This window comes from Melanostigma gelatinosum (genome assembly GCF_949748355.1).
Source record: "Melanostigma gelatinosum genome assembly, chromosome: 2".
In the NCBI taxonomy this organism is placed as follows: Eukaryota; Metazoa; Chordata; class Actinopteri; order Perciformes; family Zoarcidae; genus Melanostigma; species Melanostigma gelatinosum.
Window position 1 is genome coordinate 15638184 of NC_136635.1, and position 23688 is coordinate 15661871.

At 42.3% G+C, this 23688-nt stretch overlaps 1 protein-coding gene across 1 annotated transcript in view; it reads left to right on the forward strand.

Moving 5' to 3' along the window:
• The window catches only part of pde3b (phosphodiesterase 3B), a 38939-nt gene extending 15636 nt beyond the window's left edge, over window positions 1-23303 (forward strand). Inside the window, exons 2-16 of the mRNA XM_079293712.1 lie at window positions 10650-10700; window positions 11401-11649; window positions 12160-12314; window positions 13652-13752; window positions 13856-14087; window positions 14186-14277; window positions 14861-15006; window positions 15219-15344; window positions 15747-15858; window positions 16064-16177; window positions 17020-17219; window positions 18865-19068; window positions 19243-19404; window positions 20013-20271; window positions 20380-23303. Of these exons, the coding sequence (XP_079149838.1) occupies window positions 10650-10700; window positions 11401-11649; window positions 12160-12314; window positions 13652-13752; window positions 13856-14087; window positions 14186-14277; window positions 14861-15006; window positions 15219-15344; window positions 15747-15858; window positions 16064-16177; window positions 17020-17219; window positions 18865-19068; window positions 19243-19404; window positions 20013-20271; window positions 20380-20609 (2433 nt within the window). The 3' untranslated portion in view covers window positions 20610-23303. The remainder of the gene's footprint in view (window positions 1-10649; window positions 10701-11400; window positions 11650-12159; window positions 12315-13651; window positions 13753-13855; window positions 14088-14185; window positions 14278-14860; window positions 15007-15218; window positions 15345-15746; window positions 15859-16063; window positions 16178-17019; window positions 17220-18864; window positions 19069-19242; window positions 19405-20012; window positions 20272-20379) is intronic.
• Window positions 23304-23688: the final 385 nt, after the last annotated feature.

The following is a 23688-nucleotide window of genomic DNA, read 5'->3' on the forward strand; positions in this document are numbered from 1 at the left end:
CTTGGTCTTGGGCTCCACAGTGGTCAAAAAAGTTTGCGTGTGAAGGACATGCATGACATGTTTGCACTTGGATAGAAGGAAACTGTCTAAGGTAGAATATGCTGAGAATATAGACTATTTGTTTGACAACAATTACAACAAATTACTCATAAAAAATGCAAAATATGACTGATCTAAATAAAAGGAAAGTATAGCTTATTCTCACATTTGAAAAGTTGGAGCCTCAGAGTGTGCAGCATTTTTGCTTGATAAATGACTTAACCACTCAATCAATTTTCTAAATTGTTAACCATTCATTTTCCGTTAATCCACTAATCCCTTCAGCGCTGAATTATACATAAATGAACAGCCTGTCCAAAATGTCCCGAGCTGTCCTTTTTAAATGAAGGCTCGGTACAAATAAACATGTGGTGCAGCTGCCATACGCAGTTAGCATACATAATGTTAAACGCCATTCAATTACTGCCGATCTGATCCATGATAACATGCATATCAGATGCCAAAACACCAGACAGGAGGTTGTTCTATGAAGAGGAGAACAAATGTATAACTGAGGAAAGTTACCACAGTGGCATCATTTAATCCAGCCAGTGTAGTGTGTAGCTATATGACATATTGCATTGTTGTAAAAGCTGAGCCAGGTTCAGCGTTTTCACCGGACTACGCTGTGCCAGAGCCCAGAGCGACCTCACTGTCGTTGTTGACGTGGCGTTGTTGTCGGTTTAAACGCGGCATTAAAGTTCAAGAGCTTGGGGAGTAAACACCCAGTAGATCCCATGTGCCTGCCAAGAGTCAAACTCCTGGAGTAAGATCGTAAACAAACGTAGATAAAATGTATGGAACAAAAAGCCATGCAACCAAAAATGCATACAACACCACCATGTGCGCAGGGTGCCTTTGACGGTAAAGCCGTCTGGTCCAGGGCGGCCTGGCCGCAGATTCAACTAAAAGCGTTGGCACTGAGATCACCTCTGTCCTCTCGCATATCTTTGACAATACTAACTCCAAACAGCGTGTTGCAAACCAAACGTTTTGCTGATATCGGTCGAGGGAAATACAGGTTTAAGAAAAGGGAAACAAAACATAAACAGATGTGGCTGCTTATTTTACCTGAATAAACAGCGGCTTGAATGTTTTTTGATGACATGAAGCTCTCGTTAGGCTCTGACTGTACTCTCTGTGCGTCATAAGGTCAATAGTCCTTTTAATAATTACTTGTGTTAACACTGGGTGAGCCCGGGATATTTATGAACCTGCAGATCAGCAAATCAATGTCAGCAGAAAGGACTTTGTGAAGTACTATTCCGAGTATTTACACTTCGGCACTCTGCCACCACTCTCCAAAGGTCATACATGCCTATATTCTTGCCAATCTCTCGTGATAGCTATGAATTGTTGCGTTCCACGTCAACAAAAAAAAATAAAAAATCGAAGCTCTGATAAAATGTAACCTGCATACACAGCCTGCAGTGCAGACTGCCTGCAACTATTTATAGGGGCATGATTTACTGAATGGTTTCCAGTAAATGTGGGGCCAAAGTCTTGCATGGATTAAATCCCTTCATGTGGAATATGTTTATGTCTAAAAATTGTCATCCTAAAAGTTTTTAAATGATTTGACTTGAGGCCAGTCTGTTTGCCGTCGGCAACTTGAATTAAAAGCTGAACTCTGTTTCTATAATTCATATTTTAAACATTTGTTTACAGTGTGCAGAATGCATTGTCTGACAAGTCTCGTGAGACCTATACCTGCAGTATATCTGACCTGCAGAGTAGCTGTGCATGTAAGGGACACACTTTCAAACACCGTGCCCAAACAAAGCCTTAGTAACTGCATCCTATCTTCGATCAGTTTATTAGTTATTATCAAGTTAGGTTTTTTTCAAAATGTCTGTCCTTTCTGATTTACTAGATGGCACACAGTGGCATTAGATTACAAAGGAAAAGATGCATGTTGTCGGTCAGATTCAAATCCAATTTCATCTTTTTTTATGGTTTTGTAGGTCTTAAAAACACTGCCAAGTGGTGCGCAGGCTGTATTTTGCCAGCATTGGTAGCTGCTGAGTAGAATCTGAGTTACCGGCCGTTTGAGCATGAAACAGACCACTGTGGGGAAAAGTTCATCATTGATGTATTAGGGTTGACTTTACTCAGATTGTGGCATTGGCATTGACTCATGCTTTGTCTGTGTGAGTCAACGCTGACAGTTAAACTGAGATATGTGTCTCTTGTTAAGCTACAAATTAGTTGTCACATCCCTACACCAAAACAACCTCTTTATATTCAGCTCTCCTAAATCTCAAAGGTGTAGTAGCGACTAGTCTCTTTGTTTTTTGTTGACTGAGTCATATGATGAACAATCTGTATCACAATAACTAACATTTCATTTCATAGCAATACACTGAAAAGGGGAGAAAACCCACTATTATTCCTATTGTATTGCTGTATAATTCTAATAATGGCTTTTTGTACAATCCTCAGCTATTGTTCTTTAAACAAAGATAGGGTGTAAAGTTCAATGTATGAAAATAAACAGAATGACTTATAATGAACATTTTCTGAAGATTTAACATTTTTACAGTCCATAACAAAATAGAATCTTAAGAATTTATCAAATTTGGATAATTTCCCAAATGTAAAATACATATATTCTCACATTGTACGTTTATTTTATTAGAATTCAAAACAGATCTTTACAATATAGAAACGGGTACATCTTAAATTCCATTTTCAGTAAAAAGGCAAAGCTAAAGTTGCATTGTTGAACTGAAATAATGAATCTGTTGTTAACATTTAAAATAGATTACGTCTTACTGAAACCTATTTCCACTTGTTTGCGGTTTACATTTTCTACGCCACTTTGTGTGGCTTCTCCTCAACATGAAGCATGGCACTGCGCAGCTGTTGCCCCATTTCCTGAGCTAAGGCTCCATCGTGACCTCTTTGCTTTTCCTCCCACTGCTGTACATGTGTGAGGCTCTGCGCTCTCTGCCCCAAGTATGTTGAAGACTGTGATATATAGTTGCACAAGTAGAGAAGAGTAATTCTTCGCCTGACTGTGTGTCTGTAAAACCCATTGGCTATAAGAGCGCTTTGCTGACAGACGTCCAGGTCCGTCCAGGATGGGCTCAAGAATCCTTCCAGCCATCATCTGCGTTGATAACCATCTTGCAGCACACGATGTCTCAAACGTTTGTTGTGGCATTTTTGTTTTGTTCCCTATAACAAAGCTTTCCTTGTCAACAGCTACCACAGGAGGTGCTGACAGTCTCATTGCTCAATCTCGTTGCTTGTTCCACATGATGATCTTTCAAAGCATTTTCTGCAACACAATGCACCGCAGGTGAACACAATGGGTTAAGTAGCATGAATAGATGAGGATAACTGGCTCGTTTCTTGTGCGTCACACTGACAGAATATATGTGGGGAAATGCAGTTATTCTCTAGCTCTGACGGACTGAGGACTGGCAGTAGATACGCCAACTCGGTTGGGTGTAAAATACACATAGATGCAAATCCATGTCACGTGATATCAGCTGTTTTGATGTAAAATGAAAACAGCTGGGATGCTTTGAAAGGTGGACAAAGAATTTAAAAGTATTTAACGTAGTAAAAAAGTAATCATTATTTAACAATCTTTGGTCAACTAATATAGCTCTTACCAATCCAGTCACCTGACTTTATTCTTGACCTTCTTGCATCTCTTTCTGGTGGATGCTGAAGTTATCTAAGGTCAGATGAGAGATGCAGTAAATCTGACAGTGTGGAAGATCCGCCGGGACCCTTTAATATCTCCCGAGGCTTCCTCTTGAAACGAGGACACACCTGCAGCCTCAGAGCGGCCTGAGGGATGTCTAGTGTGGCCTTCCCTTCCTGAGCCTCCAGGTGTTCTTCTCTGTAGCCTCCTCTACTCATCCAGTCCAGCGGTTGTAGCCTGTTAGGCCTCTGTGCCTTTTCTTCATCCTTAATGGGTCCCCACCGTGATGGACACCAACCATGATGACCATACTGTACGTCTGATGAAACCAGGTCACTTCCATGTCCCTTTGACTCGTCCAATCTCGTGGTCTTGACGAAATGAAAAGTGGAAATAATTAAAAACAACCATGGCTGTCTGGAGAGAGACTGAGGCTAGAGAGGTTTAGAAAAGGTGTTTCACTGTATCTTGCGTTGTGACACAGGTCAGGGTTATGACCTGGAGGAGGGTGTGTCTACTTTGTGAATGAAGGCCTGTCGATGTACAGTTTTTAAAACTTACTGTATTACAAGAAATCAATCTCGCATTAGTTGTTTATTTCACAGATTGGTGGTAAGAGCACCGTCCTCATATATTGTGACAAGGTGCTGGGATGTGAGGAGGAAACCAATGAGTTGTCTCCATTTCCTTGAAAAGCAGATCAGTAATGACACTAACTTGAGCCAAATATATAAAAAGTTAAGCTCATCTTTCCCCATAATTATTGTTTCAACACTCTTTTCAGATGGGATACCTGGATCCAAAAGATTTTGTTCGGTTATACCAGCGTTCCCTCTGTGCTGTGGCTGTGTTCCCTTTAATCAGTGTTGCTATCTTGTTATCCTCCTGTAGCACACGGGAACATGGTGCCAAGTAACCTAATGCCATACAGACACTGATCGTTACCTGGCTAGTAACCTGTACTACATCATGCTTTAGATCAGCTTCTCCTGTAGTGTCACACAGTATCTCCCTCTGATTCACAACATGTTTAGGTGATTACTTGGTTATTCCAAAGCCTATTTCCTGCTCGTCACTAGCCTGGGTGTCTCCACACTGAGCACACTCACTTTTATAAATACCCGTAAAGCTTTGCACTGTGAACATTTTAAAGAATGCTACCTTGTGGGGTGAAATGGACATATTATGTGCTTTCTGTTGCTCCACCCCCAAGGATTGAGACGAAATTGAAAACTTAGAAGGCGGCTTCTCACTCTAATTAAAGCCAATTACATGTTGTTTTTTATGGAAACCGCATTGTGATATTAATGAAAACTATTGAAATATTAGTGGATTTTTGTTTGTTTGTTTAAGCTCTTCTTTGCTGTTCATTTCTGTCTGTTGTGACATTAAATTTCACCAAGTTATTTTTTACAACCAGAGAAATGTATCCGTTAAAGGGACGGTTCAACCCAAAATTAAAAAAAACAAACATATTTTTCCTCTTACCTGTAGTGCTGTTTATCAATATAGATTGTTCAGGTGGGAGTGGCCTAATTTTGGATTTACCGGCTGTAGAGATGTGTGCCTTCGCTCGCATAGAATGGGACACTGCCTGTGGAGCTCAAAGCGCCATGAAAAACTGAACTGCAATGTTTCTTCCCAGAATTACAGTTCAACAAGGTATGTGGATTATCTTGAGTAAATAAAGTCATGATTTCTGGAGAGTGCCATATGGTCCCATTATATTCGAGAGAAGGCAGACATCTCTACGGCCGATATCTCCAAAGCTAGGCAACTCACAACAAAACAATGTAGATTGATAAATAGCTCTACAGATAAGAGGAGAACCATGTATGACATGGTGACCTGTCCCTTTAGTTCATGCCAGAAACAGATCTCGTCATACTTAGGTACTTCATTCTACAAATGACACCAATGGACGCTGGCTTTCTCAGGGCAGACGCCGAGCAACACCAGTCCAGTGAAGTGGTAGACCAGTGTGAAAGAGAGGGATGACATTTTGCACAAGCTCCTTTTCCTCGTCAAATAATTTTCCATGGTCCTGCTAGGTTGCCCTGACAACACTGGTGACAGCCATAGACGGACTGGCCATCTGGAGTACCGAGAGTTTTCCCGTTGGCTCCGTTGACCTGTGGGCTGGTGGCGAGCCAAGCAGCACAGATGCAAAAAGATTTTTACAAGTCTTTGGTCCTGTAGATTGTTTGGCTGGTTAGACTGGGAGGAAGTAGTTTATTTCTTCAAACCTTTCACTGGAAACCGCTTAGTTACGTCATGCTTTTGACATCGAACAGCTAACTCTGATTCAGTATATTCTTTGAACCGTTCAGCAAAGAGTGACTGATTGCGTTCTGCATTAATTGTGACTTTGTAAAACAACGGACTCCCCAAAAAGTGGAACAAAAGAGTAAAAAATAAGGTATTTCGATACAGCAATTCTGGCAATGATATATTCATTTGAAAATACATCAGCATGACCTATTACAATGTTGCTATCATGCTCTGATGTATTTAGAGAAACAAAAGTTACCAAAGATCTGTCCACAGATACTAAAAATGAATATATTACAAACCCATCAGTTGTTAAATTTCTTATGTTGTTTTCAACATTCAAGATTAATGTTTGAGTGCTTTTTAAACCATACACAAAATTAATTTAATTTAATTTGATCTTGAAAAATGCAATAAATTATAACTAAGTAGAAATAAATTCTATTTGTGTCAACGTGGCTTTTGAATTGATTTAAAAGATGAGCCGCTCAGAACAGTCTTAATGGGTGTCTGTACTGAGACTGTAATAATTTTTTCTATTTCCCATTTGCTCAAGCCAAAGAAGTGGTGATAAATGTTTTTAAAATGTTATTGAGGTGAATGTCCGCAAACCAAGGATACAGTTGCTTGTTGTTGAGGTTGAGCTCCACTGCTGGATGTCAACAATTAGCACGTTGGACACTGTGAGCTTTTGGGCCAACGCTTGTGTTTTAAGCCAACAAGCCCTCCATTTACCAGTGGTCATGCTTCCTGTCCTTGTTACAATATTCATATTTTGCCTTTGTCAAAGCCTTATTTCTACTTTAAAGATATCTTAACCACTTCCACATAATTTAAGTTTAAAACCTTTTTTTTTCCAACTTCCTCTTCTTTGGTAAGGGATTAATGTAAGTTCACTGTTGCACTTGTTATCTTTTTTTGTGTTTGTCATTATCTGTGAGGAAGATTAACGGGATTATGAAGAAAATAGTCATTATGTATCATTGTTACCAAACATGATTATATATTTATAGTGATAATTGTATTTAGTATATTTTACAGTAAACCTATAATGTATTTTGTTATATGGGTATACAACTATAGGAAACACCGTTGTAGCAGTCTGGGTCAAAAGTTCAGAGACTGTTTCTTTGCTGACCTACCGTCAGTTTACCTGCCAGAGCTTTGGCACTGTGCTGTACAGGCCCAGCCATATCCTGGCAGTTCAAGCTATGTCTGACCACTAGGACACACACACACACACACACACACACACACACACACACACACACACACACACACACACACACACACACACTGCAGTCCTCTCATCTGGTTAACTGTCTTTCCTCAACAGGCCTAAGAGAATCAAGCCAGCCTGTTCTCTCTCGCTCTCTCTCTCTCTCTCTCCCTCTCCCTCTCGCTCTCTCCCCCCTTTTCTTCCCGTGCGTGTCTTGACAGCTAGAGACCAGTCCTCATTAGCGGTGTGTGCATGTACTGAGGGCTGCTGACGGTGTGTGTGTGTGTCGCCACAGACTGACGTCAGCAGTGCCCTGCTTCTCTCCATACAACAGCCTGCCTGCCTCATTGATACCCTTTCTCTGTCCCCCACACTCTTATTAGCGTGTTTTTATCAGTTCTAGCACCTCTCACACCACAGAGCCGAGCTAATATGACACGCAGGTGTAACAACTGGCCGTCTACTAGCTTGCGCAGGTTTATTGACTCCTGTTCGGAAATCTTTACGACTTGTGTTAATAACGGTGTGTTTGTGCAGTGTTATTTTGATGTGTATATTTAGTTTGGAGTGTGTGTTTGATTGTGTGTGTTATTGTCTGTTTTCTCTGTGTACCGATACGGATGTTGGACTCAAAACAGCTGGATTGGATATGGTTGACAATGGGGCCAATTCAATTCTATTCAATACATTTTACACTGGAATTCTAATCTCTGTTTCTACATTAAAAAAATGAACTTTAACTTCTGTTTATTTTGAAGATTTTTAAGGTATCTGTGTCGGGACTAAGAAAGCTGGATCGGTGCGACCCTCGTGCGTCTCTCCCTGTTTGCTTTGCATATTCATGCAGGTGTGCATTAACATACCTTTTTTTTTTACCTGCGCCACAAATAGTCTTCATGGTGTGCACACAGAGTTACGCAGACTGGCAGATCCTTCTGTGCACGTGTGCTTAAAAGACAGCCCCAAATAGAAAGTAGTGAAATATATGAGTAGTAGAGGAAAGATTTAAAAGGTAGGCAGTCTGAGGTTGTTGCACGCAGGTCCCCATATTCCCAGTGTAAATATGAAGTTATGAAATTGATGTACAATGATCAATTGCACAAATGTCCCCACAACATTTTTACAAGATGGTCTCATGATTCCTTTGTTTAAACAAGTACAAATTATAATAGCTCCCCTTTTAAATGGAGCTAGTTGAGTGGAAAAGTAGTAGAAAATGGAAATGCTTGAAGTGCTTGTACCTCGTTGTGCTGGATGTCTACAATGTTTGTTTCACAAATGCAGCTAAATGTTTGCCAGCTTTTGTGCGTCTGCATGTGTGCAGGTGTCTCTCACGTGTCAGCTGTTGTGTGTCTCCATCTCTGCGTCTGCCCTCATGTCACGTTTCCATAACATCGCTAAAGAAAATATCTCCTGTTCATTGAAAGATTTTAATCTCGTCACTTGCAAAAGGCCCTCACTGTAAATAAGTTGCTGCGATGGCGATAATGGCGGCGGTGGTGGAGCCCCCATTCAGCCAGCTTTTCCTGTGTGTGTGTGTGTGTGTGTGTGTGTGTGTGTGTGTGTGTGTGTGTGTGTGTGTGTGTGTGTGTGTGTGTGTGTGTGTGTGTGTGTGTGTGTGTGTGTGTGTGTGTGTGTGTGTGTGTGAGGCGGAGAAGACGTTTATGTTAATGTACATTGTGCACAGAATGTGCAAAGGTATACTGTAAAGGTGTGGTGCGGAGAGATTGTACACAAACTATGCTGTGTTGAGTGTGTCACAGTGTACTACGTGCGTGATCGAGAGGGACAGTAGAGAATGTAGCTAAACTTCTTTAGGTTGAGTGAAATGAAGGCCAAGCGTACGTCCTATTTCATTGTGTCTTGTTTCTTTTTTTTAATCTCCGTCTTTGGTTCTCGGTTCTTAACTCTCCACTTAATGGCATCGTCTCCTCGAGCGTTTACCCATCTCCCTCTCCATTTCAGCCCTTCTCCGTAAACAAGCAGAAGGCCAACAACTCTGTCCTCCGGCCGTCTCCCGCCATCCCGTTGCCATGGTGTATGGAGCATTGTTTGCTGGCCTCTATGTCAGGTTGCCATGGCAGTGCTTATTTGCCATATTACATGTTTGGAAGCATTGTACAGATGCTGATGAAAAACACCCAACATTCCCCCCTTTGATCAATGAAACAGTTACTGATTGGAGGAGACGGGATGGAGCCACTGATCTGTTTAGTAACCGTAGTTATTGCTTACATGCACCGCATGTGTCATCCTATCCTATCCTATCCTACAGATGTATAGGATAGGAATAGGATAAATAGTCCGAAAAAACCTTGCTGTGAAGGCTAGTATATAAGAGTACATTGGAAAGTTTACGTCTAAAAAGGAAATATCTTATTAAACAAAGTGAATTTATTTGACTAAATATGTTGTTGAAGTTCTTGCCATTGCTGAATGAATGTGACCGAATGATTAATCAAGTATTTAACATTTTTTATGTTCATGATGAAAAAAAGGATATGTGAGGGTGTGTGTTTACATGTCAGGTTGAGGCTGTTGGTAACTGTGAGGCTTAATGTCCGTGTCTCTCCCCCTTGTGGTGTGGGGTGAGACTGCACGTTTGCTCTTAAAAATAAATGTCTATTGCCTGGATTTTACATCGCAAAACTGCCATATTTCTTACCATTAAAACACGAAAGTAGACTTACAGTCTGTGTCCTTTTGTCGCCGCATGAAGCGACAGCTTCACCACAAGCGGAAGACTTTATGTTTTCAATGCTGTCAAAGGGGAATTCAGTGCTTTCACTTGAATGTGCATATAGCTGACAAAATGAAATGCACACATTAGGGAAATCAGTGAATGTGCAAAAGTATAATTGGACTGTCTAACAAACCTAGTTAGCGCTATCATAACTAATCATTTCTGTATTTATACTTGAGCCAGAGGATTAGATTATTTCAGGCCCTGCAGCTTGGTGTTACACAACCTGCTGCAGCTTTGACTGTACACCGCTGTAACGTGCATGTGTGAGAGCTCCTGTTTGGTTACCAACAGACAGTGTGGAAATGCTGCCAATTGACGTAGTTTGAGCCAGATAAGATCTCATAGCTCCATTGTAGACGCACTGTGGTGGTTTCAGTGGTTTGCTTTTCTTCTGTTGCTGTCAGTGAAAGGCCTCAGTGTGCTGTGGCTAAGGCATTGTGCAATGGCATACCTGTAGTATAAAGTGCATCGCGTGGCGCAGGAAATCCTTCGTTTAAACTGTTACCACACTGTGTGTTTGGATAACAGGCAGAATAGACTTAACAGAAGCTCTGGCGCTGACCTGCCAGTGCCCTCACTGAAAAGTCTTAGGACAGTGTGCTAATAGTGGAGCGGCGGTCAAAGCCTGTGCTCTCTCTGTGTCAATACGTTTCATATTCTCTGTTATGCACAATAAACATAATATGCAGTTAATGTGTCTCTCTTGTATCTTTCAGATGATCTTGTGGGACTGGGATCTGAAGCACTGGTACAAACCACAGTATCAGGTCAGTACTGTGTTTATCTAAGTTGTGCTTAAAGGTGCCTGTGCGTGGTTCATCCAAGTAACACACACAGATCTATCAGTCACCTTTAGTACACTCAGTTCTTTCGCTGACATCTTTTGGTTCGGCAAAATACACATTGTGCAAAAGCTGGCATACACTGACCTTGGAATTGTTGTCATGCCACATTTTTATCTTACTCAGACATTCCTCGTCTTGTTTGAACTATTTGCGTAATCCAATAAAGAATTTAGCTCCCACAGACTAAAACACATTATTTGTTCCTGTTAGGCCGAGCCAAGCCAGCCAGGATACTTTCCCACATTAAAAGGTGCCCTGAATAACGCGGGGGTTACACCTGTCTGTGCTACAGTGCTCTCACAATTTATGAGATTTAACTTCAGATATTAGAATAGCACTACACTTTTCATATGGGCTCTAGATGCAGTGTATTTGCATTACTCTCGTTGTTCCTACCGCTACACGGCTAGCCCAAATGTTGACACTGATTGGCATGAATCAGTAGGTTGTCACGCTGTCTGTTGTCAATATTATGGTGCACTCCGGCAGGAGGCTGCACAAGCCATGAGCCAACATTTGGCATGAGACTACTTTTGAGTGTGTTGGACTGAAGTTGCCTCTCTGACAGTGCATTTGCTGCCCCGTTCCCTAATCCGTGTGATGTATTGTGTGCATTTGGCAGGGTGCAGTGAGCGGCAACGGCGTGGATCTCTCAGTCATCAACGAGGCCAGGAACCTGGTGTCGGACCTGCTGATGGATTCCTCTCTCTTGCCACCCACCATCTCAGCCCTGCGCAGCATCTCAAGCCTCATGGGGACATTTTCGGGCTCATGCCGCCCAAGGGTCAACCCCTTCACCCCCTTCCCAGGTTTCTACCCCTGCGATGAGGTGGAGGACTCTGTGGAGAGGAGTGACAGGAGAATCATTAAGGTGGGTAAAAGCACGACCACTGCAACTACCTAGTATGGATGCTTAAAGAGATGAGTAATACGCTATACGAAGGAGTCATAGTGTCCGAACTTAGGAACGAGCTCAGGCACTAAAAGTTCCTTCAGAAACGGCAGTATCTACTGTGAGAAAGGATTTTACAGCTGTGAAAAGTTATTAGAGCGACAATATCCTTGATTGTCACAATGTAGATACCTGAATTTCACCATTCACATACTTGATTAGCCAGATGTTGTGTTATGTTGCTAGATGACGCAAACATTGAGCCAGTAAACATATTGGCCATATGACCATGTTCTTGTACGTTGTTTTTTATTTAGCAGGAGCCCGCTGCTAGTTTTATGGTTTTTGGCGTTGTGCTATTGTCAGTCTGAATGTGGCTTGAGTTCAGAAATCATGTGATCATGTTGTTTACGTAACATGACCAGCATCTTCAGTTTGTGTAAAGAAACAACACATTTGTCTATACTGGAGGCTTCCTTTCCCCATCAGGGTTTGAGCAGCAGAAACAGCCTCCCCACCCCTCAGCCCAGGCGGAGCTCCACCTCCTCCTCCTCGTGCTCAGCACTCTCTCCTCTCGACTCCGCCTCTTTACGCTGGGAACGCAACACTGGCAAGAGACCTCACCCTGAATTCAACTTGACCAGGTACCAACAAACAAAAACACACCGTCTTCAGAATAGCTCGCACACGTCACCTGGGCTACATTTTACCCTGAACCTGCCCAGTCTAGGAGCAGATTAATTGGCCGTATTTGCAATGTGACTTTACTCCAGCTATGATCTTCCTCAGGTGGCTCAGGAGCAGCTGTGCACAGTGAAATCAAGGGTCATTTTTTGTTTATGGTCAGCCTGAAAAAGATGTTATGAATGGGTCTCAGAGCAAGAATTCATCTTCATTATAAAAATAGAAACCATACACTTCACAGAAAACCAGGTCGACTGGGTATTATGCATCTGTACTGAGGACCAGGCGATAAACGTAGATCACGTTTGATTTTGAGTAGAGAAGCCAGATTTGACAGTTAGATGCCTATGCTGAGGTGTCACTTTTATTACCAGAGCAGAACATTGGCTCTATTTCATATATGTCATACAGTAAATGATCACGAAAAGCAAAGTCATTCTAACCTTTAGAAAACATGCCACTCTAATGTCCATACTGCAGTGACTCCCTTTTCATCACAGTTGATTGGCGAGGAAGGAACTTTCATTTCTTGAACCGTGAACACAAAACACAGCCTTTGTTTTGGTTTGAAGCCGTTTGTGTGAGATCGAGACTGAGAAGTGCAAAGTTAGCTGCCAGACCCACAAATCCTGCTTCATGGGACAGACCAGACCCCGCTATCATCAGCTGAGAAACAAAGAACCTATAAATGCACGTAGTTTTAATTGTAAACTGTGACTCTGAGCTTGATTTATAGCAGTCTGTCACCCACGAACAAGAAATTGTGTGAAATTGTTTTGAAGTACTCTCTTTTATTGGGTTTCTGCCGACGCCAAAATGTATGTTTTAGCCCTGTGTGAGTTTCAATTTCACAGAGAAAGCAAAAGCAGAAGGCGCTGTTAACACGTCATAGTGTTGTTTCTTGTCTGAGTGATAAATAAATCAGAATTTACAATAATTAAGGAATGAGTTTAAGTGGACGATAAGAGTACCTACGGTTCACATGCATTGAGAGAAGGTCAGGCTCCTTTAGTGACTGTAAACAAATCTATCACACAGTGTTCAATTCACTCAAACAATAAACCTGCTGTGGACACTGGGGTGTAGTGTCTATATTTCTCCACAGGATGGTAGTAGAGACTAGCTATGTTGTTGGCCGAAGAGCGTCTTTGTTTAAGACGATCGAAACGAAACACCTGACAGCAAGACATTGAGTATTCCATATCTTGTTCTTTAGCTTTGCTCACAGTATGCTGAGATTGAAAGGTGATTTTATATTTTTCAAGCCAGAGTTGAATATGTGTGTTTTGTGCTCCAGCTCAGGCCTGTCTAATGGGCCCAATCCAAACCTGCTCACCATTCCCAAGCAGAGGTCTTCCTCTGTTACCCTCACCTACCATGCCGGGTCCAGGAGAGCAGGTGAGACTTTACCCCAAAACGTCTCAGAGACACCACATGTGGATTAGTTGCTCATGTTTTGACTAAATCTCATGCCGCTCTGTTCTCCCTTTGTCCTCTCCAGGCGCATCTCCCAGCCTGAGCCCAGTCACCTCGCCAAGCCACAGTCTTCTCGGAGTGGGCGCCGGTTCTTCGTCGTCCCTCGTCACTCGATCGCCTGTGGAGTTCCCCGACACGGCTGACTTCCTGACAAAGCCGAGTGTCAATCTGAACCTGCACAAGCCCTTGGAATACACCCTCAGCTCACCTGATTTCCAGCAGGCCCTCCGTAGCTCCCACTTCCCTCTGTGCACCAGGTGAGACCTGCAGCACTGAAGCAGCGCGTCACTGTGTATTCTATGTCAGTGGTTATAACTGCAATTGCTCATGCCTGTGATTGTTGCGTCCATGCTAGTTGTGGTCGTCAGATGCTCAAGGGAGGTTCCAGCGGTGAAACAGGGGAATCATATCAACCATTTACCAGTGAGGCTCAACGCAGGCGCTCAGGTACATACAACACGTTGCATTACATTTCATGCACATTAAGTAGCGTATCGGCGTGGTGGCAAACAGTCTTGCTGGAGATCGAAAGAGAAACACTTCTGTAAGCAGTTTAGTGGGTTAACGCTGCCCTCTGCTGGACCCCAAACATAATGCAAGTTGCTGCACACAAAGACAGACAGAGGTGCACACATGTATGAATGTATATTTTAATTTTGTAACATTTAGTTTATTCGCGAGACTAACACTTTGTTTTCTCAACTTCAACAGCCGCTATACCTTCTGGTGACTAGTATAGGGTTTGATTCATTTATTTTCTATTCAGTTTATTTAAGTTATTTTTTCAAACTGAGTAAGAGACATTATCTTTACTAAAAGTCCATTTAAATACTTCAATATATGGGAAATCAATATAGAGAATACATTCTAAGAACAGTTTCATTCTGCTACTGCAATGTATTCATTTAAATTCAGTTTAAAATCCATGCACTTGAACGTAACAAGATAAAAAGAGAGAAGTTGACATGTGAGTGTGTGTGTGTGCGCGTGTGTCCATATACTCACGGCTTCCTGTGCTCTGTGGATGCAGCAGGTGAAGGGTTGGACTTCACAGGAGAGCCTCATATCAGGGAGGAGAGCGTGGAGGCGGACGTGTCTGGGGACGGGAGACCAGACGCTGCAGGGGAGGAGAAGGAGAAGACCTCCAGCACAGACCAGCAGACTCAGGAATCAAAGGTGTGCTTGATCAGAGGGCTCCGGGTTACAATATGATTGTTTACTGCAAAACAGCTGAAGACACAATTACTCCATTTGTCATGTAGTTTGTACTATTCTATCAGCAATACATGCTCATATTTTTTTTTGCATGTTCAGAGCATTGTGTGTCAGTGGAAACAATACTTCTGCTAATTTGTACGATATTTTCTGATTGTGTCTCGGGTGAGCAGGAGTTCAGACTACATCCTATGCTGGAGGACCATGAGGCTCTCATGGAGAGGATGAACACCTGGAACTTCCAGATCTTTGACCTGGTGGACAGAACAGGAGGGAAGAACGGAAGGATACTCAGCTATGTTAGTACAACACGCACAAACCAGTCCTCTCCTGTCGCTGTAGCAGTTTCTCTTTTAATTTGTCGGCCTGTCTACTCTGTAAAGAAAAGCAAACCGTTCTGGATACAATCATCATTGCAGCCTTTTGGGCAGGACTTTTAGGATTTAGTCTGACTTTAATGTAAACATGCAACATACGTATACATTATTAGATTTCAGTAAGTGCAAATGGTGTCCCCCTTTTTTTTTTTTTTTTGCTGGAAATGACATGTCTGCACAGATAATGAACTTCTCGTCCATGCATAATGGTGTGCACAAAGTCATTTTAATGTTCAATGTATTTTAATGTGCCACTGAACACCGTTGAGGGAGCTGGTTGTGTTCTGATTGGTGTTTCAGTAAAGCTGGCTTGTGTTTCCCCAGGTGACATACACCCTTTTCCAGGATACATGTCTGTTTGAAATTTTCAAGATCCCTGTGAGGGAGTTCATGACATACTTCTGTGCTCTGGAAAGTGGCTACAGGGACATTCCCTGTGAGTATTCCACAGTGTAGTGTTTCAAGAAATTCAAAGACTCACATTAGTTTTTTTTGTTTTTTTTTAATGTAAGGCCAGGTTGTTCATGGTGTTGTTCATTGTGTGGCCAGGCTACGATGCAGTTTCAGTTATCCATAAATGATCTCACCTTTCAAGTGAGTGCTAATGGTGCAATAGACAAATTAAACTATTATGGTTCCAGATCACAACAGGGTCCATGCTACTGATGTGCTCCATGCTGTCTGGTACCTGACCACTCGACCAATCCCCGGGTTCCAGCAGATTCACAGTGAGCATGTGACAGGAAGTGACACAGGTGGGCTCATATACTCACTGCTCACAGACATAGCTGTTAGATCGTTTGTTGAACACAGGTTACGACCCGGACACATGGCTGCACAATAATCATCTCGGGCTAAATGCATGGTTGCATTGTGTAACATCTCCATGTGTTGAACTGATTGAGAATGTAGCTAGCATGAATAATATGGTCTTTGATTGGTTTAAGACATTTTGGTGTACCAATGCTGCTGAACATCTGGTGGAAGAAGTCAGATTATTGGGTGGGAGAATGCACATTAGTTCAATGCAAAGTTAAACAGAACAATATAACATCTAACCTGAAACCAGACTAGTTGTCACCTGTACAGCATACATATAGGTGTGCAAAAAAAAAAAAAAGCAGAAATTCCCAGGCTCGTCTCTGCTGATGAAAGTTTAGCTCCATTAAAAATGACCTGGGGCTTAAATGCTGACGTCTAACACTGAGGCTGCCAGAACAGCTGTCATTTGATAAGAAGGGACAGAGAAATCAGCCGTGATATGAGAAATTGTGTGTGTGTGTGTGTGTGTGTGTGTGTGTGTGTGTGTGTGTGTGTGTGTGTGTGTGTGTGTGTGTGTGTGTGTGTGTGTGTGTGTGTGTGTGTGTGTGTGTGTGTGTGTGTGTGTGTGTGTGTGAGAGAGAGAGAGTGTACTCTCGATCCAATTTCTGCTTAAATTATAGAGATAAGTCACAAATAAGGTTTTGCTCTATTTGGGAAAAGCCACAATTCAAACCTGTTTTTGCCACAACAATGGTGTAGACGGTGTAGACCTACACGTTATTTTTCATCACTGCGACATCCATTGACATCCATCATGTTTGTTGTCATGTTCCAGATTCAGATAGTGGGATCTCTCCAGGCAGGATATCCTACGCCTCCTCCAAAAGCTCCTCGATTTCAGATGACAGCTATGGCTGCCTGTCCTGGAACATACCTGCCCTGGAGCTCATGGCCCTTTATGTAGCAGCTGCAATGCACGATTATGACCATCCCGGTCGCACAAATGCCTTTCTAGTAGCCACTAATGCATATCAGGTATCCTGCAGCATTTATTTAAGTTTTGTAGCATAAATGGACAAACTTATGAAGCTCACTGGGACACATAAACACACTTGTTTTTACAGAAACACAGGAGCAGATCTTCAAAATATGGGTTTGTGCAAAATTACATTTAACCACAACTGTTGTGTCGGAAGATGTACAAAAGTATATCCAAAGGTAACTGATGGCGTTAGATCATTGGTTGTCACCTTAGTCCCCTCTTTAAACTGGCCACCTTGATACTAAACTCAACTACATGCGTTTATACTTCTCAAAGTTGGTGGTCAATTTGCTGGCTATCCTTGTTAACACCGGAGCACAGTGCTTTCTTTATACTTTTCTATTACACCCGTACATTACGTGTGTATGTGCACTATTATTGCAGTTGTCCAAGCTTTACAAAGCAACACACAATATCGTCCGTGGATATTAATGAAATGAAATGCATTTGCTGCGGTATCAGCATTTGTCTGTACTCTACTAAGGTAACCGCTCCATGGTGAGGGACACTGCTTGCAACAGGTCTGCAACTTGCCTTCTAACAGGAAGGCAAATATAACCACTGACATCTTGTCCCCGAGACCAGCCCTGTGTACAAACACAAAATGACACATCTGTCTCTCTGCAGTAGTGACAAAGTCTGTCTGAGTGGCTCCTGGTGGTTGCTGCACGTCTGTCAACCCACACATGCACTAAGCCACACGAAATGCACTGCCTGCATATCCTATTTTTATCTAATTTTTTAAATCGTCATAATTCTTTAGTTTTTACATACCTCTTAATCACCTTGACTGCCTAACGTGTATTTGCAGAACTAGAAACAATTCATTCAAAATGTTGTTTTGTTCTCATGCATTATGAGTATCCTACAGAAACCCTATGTTTGCAGTTTTACAGTTCAATCTGTAACTTCCCAGTCAACATTTGCATTAGATGGCTTGTCCTTACATATTGCATAACACAAAGCCAAGCTATGCGTAGTATCATTTAACAGGAGCCTTTTTGGATGAAAAATTTCTGCTCGATTTACGCAAAATACAATACTTTCATTATTTGATGTCCCGAGATTAACACAAAGTTAAATATACTGTGCAAACTATGTCTGAAGAGGAGATCCTGTATAAGATTACCTCCACTCCACACAGCCAGTTGATCCCCATCGTGCTCCTTCACTGTGAACAGTCATTTAAAAGAGCGGGGGAAAGGTTAACTGCATGCCCCTGTTTAAATATTGTAATTTCTCAACATGACCACTGATAGCACTCACACTGTCTGGGTTTTGAAGAAGTCCCAGGAAAGTGGGTTAAACGAAGGGAGAGGGAACCCTGAACCTATTGATTGCCAGTGAGCCTATGTGGTATCCAATGTCCTCATAACTACTTCTGTCTCTTACCTCAGCTATATTTGCGTTTGAGGCGATTACATATCTACATTCACAACCAAATGCCCTCAAGTCCTGTTTATCTCATTTCCTGAGTGCTTTCTATTTTTAAAGCCTTAACACATTGTGTAACACACATGCAGACGTGTTATGTAAGCAGATTTATTGCTGACATTTGAGAGGAAATTGGAGGAATCTTCTTAGCGTGTGATCTTTCCCCTCGCTCACCACTTGGCTTTTCCCTCCTGTGTGGCGTAGGCGGTGCTGTACAATGACAGGTCGGTGCTGGAGAACCACCACGCTGCGTCTGCCTGGAGCCTCTACCTGTCCCGGCCCGAGTTCAACTTCCTGGTCAACCTGGATCACGTGGAGTTCAAGCGATTTCGCTTCCTCGTCATCGAGGCCATACTGGCCACAGACCTCAAGAAGCACTTTGACTTCCTGGCTGAGTTCAATGCCAAGGTCTGAGATGAGTTATATGACCACAATATATCATTATCTATTCATTGATCCTTTAATAATATCTGGCAAAATATTGATTGAAACATTAGGCTGGTACGTTAACGTTTAGTTAGTAGCGACTAATTAGTACGCAGCGTAATGGATGCAGGAAAAAATATGTTTGTTTGTTAACAGGTGAATGATGTGAACAGTCCAGGAATTGATTGGACCAATGAGAACGACAGGCTGCTGGTGTGTCAAGTGTGTATCAAGCTGGCAGATATCAATGGGCCGGCCAAAGTCCGTGACCTGCACCTCAAGTGGACAGAAGGCATCGTCAATGAATTTTATGAGCAGGTACAGACTGCCTGCTGATGTGTATTATCTTTATTATCTTTAGCATTTTAAACCAGGTAAAAAGGAATACCTCAAACAAGATTCTCTTGTTCTTCACGCCTCCGTGCCCGGCGACCTCTGTGGCATTATGTGGTCCGTCAATCCGTCCGGTCCGTTCTCGTTAACGTAGTAATATGTCAGTAACGGCAGAAATCGATACCCTAAAGTAATCACCTTCCCAGCACTAACGCCTCCACAGAAAACACATGTCTGACACATTTAAACATCTAAACAGCAAAGTTACAAATAAGGGACAGGACAAGGGAAAAAAACAAAAACAAGAGGGATAGATTAGTTATATTAGTGACCTCTATTAATGTAGAGAGGCAAATTTATATGACAATTAATCGTCTAAGGAGGACCTTTCAGCTCAGCTCAGTGCAGTCTTTATTGTCCTGCATGGGAAATGTTCTGCAGAATAAAAAAACAATAAATCAAAACAAACAAATTAGTTAGAGTACTGTAACACTAATAGCTTTCTTCCCATTACCGTGATTGTAGTTTATATCAAGGCTCATCGTTGAAGATCTATGTCCCCCGAGACCATAATCTTTGTTTCTAATCTGCAGGGTGACGAGGAGGCTAGTTTGGGATTACCCATCAGCCCCTTCATGGACCGCTCCTCTCCGCAGCTGGCAAAGCTACAGGAGTCCTTCATCACTCACATTGTTGGACCACTTTGTAACTCCTATGATGCCGCTGGCCTGCTTCCGGGCCACTGGATTAATGAAGAGAGATCAGATGAAGACGATGAGGAGGGGCAGGTGGACACAGACACAGATGAAGATGAGGATGAAGATGATGAGCTGGAGGACGAGCTGGCCCCAAGTAAGACACCAACAGCTGATCAGTACTGTCAGGCTTTCCTTGCAAAAACAGATTACAGGAAACCAATCTAGATTTTCTTAACAGTTCTTTGTGTTTTCTTCGTTGCAGAAAGGAGGAAGAGCCGCCACAGGTTGTTCTGCAACATTATGCAGCACCTGACGGAGAACCACAAGGTGTGGAAGAAGACCATAGAGGAGGAGGAGGAGAAGAGCAAGGAGCTCGGCAAGCAGCAGCAGCCAGACGGCCTCCTCCCCATCCTGCCAGCCGGCCTGCCCACCTCCTCGTCAGATGACATCCAGGTCATCCAGGAGGAGGAGGAGGGAGAGGAGCGGCAGTAGCAAGCGATCGAAGGAAAGAACAGAGACGCGTGAAGATGAAGAGGAGAGGCAGTACAAGGACATGAGTCCCTCAACCACCTGCCTTTCACCAACACAAACGGACGTGAGAAACACACACACAGACAGTTGACAAATGCACATAAAACACACTTTGCTTCCTCTCTCTCTCGCTCTCCTTCTCTCTCACATGAACACACACACACATATCGAAAGATTCACTGTGCAGACACTCAGATGCTTAAGCAGTCACATTGTTTTTGGAGAAACAAAAAGGCCTTACTACTGTGAGCGGATCCTTGCTGCAACGGTGGGAGCCCAACTCCTATGCACTTTCACCCCATGGAGAGTCGAGCGCACCCAGAAAAAAGCACCAGAGCTGAGGAGAAAGGGTGCAGAAGAAGAAGAAGAAGATTGTGGACAGGGTCCAGCTTTGACTTTCCCTCCATGGTGACCTGGCTGTGATGCTGCCTTGAATACGAAGCTCTTACACATCCCTTAGGTACAAAACAATTCCTGTCTATTTAAAGATGAAAGATGGAGAAAAGAGGAAAAATAGTGAAGCAAGCGTCGTCATGAAGCGATTGATACCCTTTACCAAAGCAAACAGTTCAAACATGGAAAGACAAGAGACTGAGACTGTTTCAGCTTCAATGTCAGGTATATTTTTGAATTAGTTCTCTCTCTCTCTCTCTCTCTCTCTCTCTCTCTCTCTCTCTCTCTCTCTCTCTCTCTCTCTCTCTCTCTCTCTCTCTCTCTCTCTCTCTCTCTCTCTCTCTCTCTCTCTCTCTCTCTCTCTCTCTCTCAAAGGTGCCTGCCTGAACCTTTACTGAGTCCATACTGGCCCAGAGCCTCGGCTTGTGTAGTTCTCTCTCCTTGCTGGCGACACAAAACACTGTATCAGACTCAGTCACAGAGACATTATTGAAATGTTGACTGATTAAGAGCATTATATCTGCATCATTTTTGATGCTTTTACTCATGTGTACCACCTGTCTATTTTTATTTTTGGGGGGGGGGGGTTCTTTAACTTTCCTTGCTTCATTTTGTGTCGAGGAATGTGATAGAGAGAATGAGTAGGGGGAAAGAGAGCACATTTTTAATTATTAATATGTAAGTTTTGTGTACATTTGTGCGTCCTTTCAGTGATGGTTGATTTCTAATCAGTGAAATGTCCTCTGGTGTTTTAACATTGAGATCAGGAGTGCTTTTCCTGTTTTGATTCTAAATACTATTCTAAAGGCTACTCAGGATTCAGGAATTTTACCATTTTAATCTGGGTGACTGAAGTAGTTTGTAGTCAAGTCGTTCATTGAAAGATTACAAACAAATTCAAGCAATTGAAATGCTCAGTGACAGAGGAGCATACGGTCTCTCGGCCATTCACTGTTTGCGTAACCTTTTTACAACCTCACTAGAGAAACGCTTCTCTCCATTCTTAGCAGACAGCGAAAGTCTCTCCTGCAGCAACACCGTTTCGCAGTTTATGGGGTAATTTCTTTTTCAATGTTCGATCTTCTCTGTTTTCAAGCAAACAGTACATATTTATTGATCTGTGTTTCAGTCAGCAGGCAAACAGATGTTTAGATCAATTGAAAGCTCACCCAACTCTCTCTTTTTCCTCATTATGTCTTTGTTTTTGCCAAACCCAGGGATACAGGGTTCATTTCCATTTTGGTTTTGTATATATATATATATATATATATATATATATATATACTACTCTATTTTTGTCTCAAGAACTCTTGGCATTCCACTAGAATACAATGTTTAATGAAAGGGAAGGCTGAATATGTGCCGATAGCTCCTTTGTCACCTTATAAAATCATAATCTCTGGAGACTATGTTAAGTAAGCAGTGTAAATCAATAGTAATATTTAATGACAAAACAATAGATACAGGTGTGCACATTTTAATACCAAACAAGTGTTTAGCCGCTGTACAAAAGAGTATGTGCATATAAATATATATTTTTTAAATAATCAAATGAATGCATCCGTTTTCTACACGCAGCTGACATGTTGTACATTGAGATCCTGTAATTACCGTTGTGTTTCCAGAGTTTTTATCCACTTCTATTTACAGGTGTGGAACTGTGGGGTTTGGTGTTTTGATTTTGATTTGACACTTGGTTTCAGTCTCTCGCTGTTCTGTCTCATAACCACTCTTGTATTCTCCATTATCTCTCTGTATCACTGTTGTCTCAGTCGACCCAACTCGTGCCAAACTTGACCTACATACAGTCGTTTGTGGGCTTTGATACACTGATTGGCATAATCTCTCTGGGCTCCAGTACTGTTCATGCAAGAGAAACACCTCGAGTCAAATATTTCACCGGGCTCTAAAGTGGCAGTGACGGTGGTAAAATTCAGAGTTGGACTCAGGTCAGAGCCATATGCATTCTGACAACTCTGTCGTCAGTTTTTCTCACATGGAGCCATGCTGGATCATAAATCCTCGGTAGCTCCCGACCCGACATACTCCGGCTCGTTAAGTTGTAAAGGTTTGTTGGCTTCTCACTGTGCAGTCTTTCAAACCACAGTGTCCTCTGATGATTGTGCCATAAATACATCTATGAATGGTTGTTACCCTTATGTAGCATCAATATACGTACGTTTGTCTAATGTAACCATTCACCCTTATCTACATTGTGGGGGCAACTGATTTTTGTTGTTATTTATAGCTGTCATAAAACACCATCCCTAAAGTATCAGAAGTTCTCATTGATTTGTATTGGTGTGTGTGTGTGTGTGTGTGTCTGTATAAACTCACTATATACTACAATAACCTACTTTTTGTGTCCAGGCCACCCAAAATAAACAGAAGAGTATCACCTTAAAGACGCTCACAGGTGTTTTCACTGATACGCCTTATTAAACCTCCTCTCAGGTCAGTGGGTGTGTACAAACTGCTTGATTGACATCTCTCTTACTCTTGGTCGGGTTGCACTTGATATGGGGGAACAATGTACGCCCTCGTTTTTTATAGAAGGGCATGAAACCCGGCAGAGCTCCAACCAACTTCAGCCTGAGCAGAGGTCTAATCAGCCACATTAACAGAAATCCCCTGTGTGGGTGTGCAG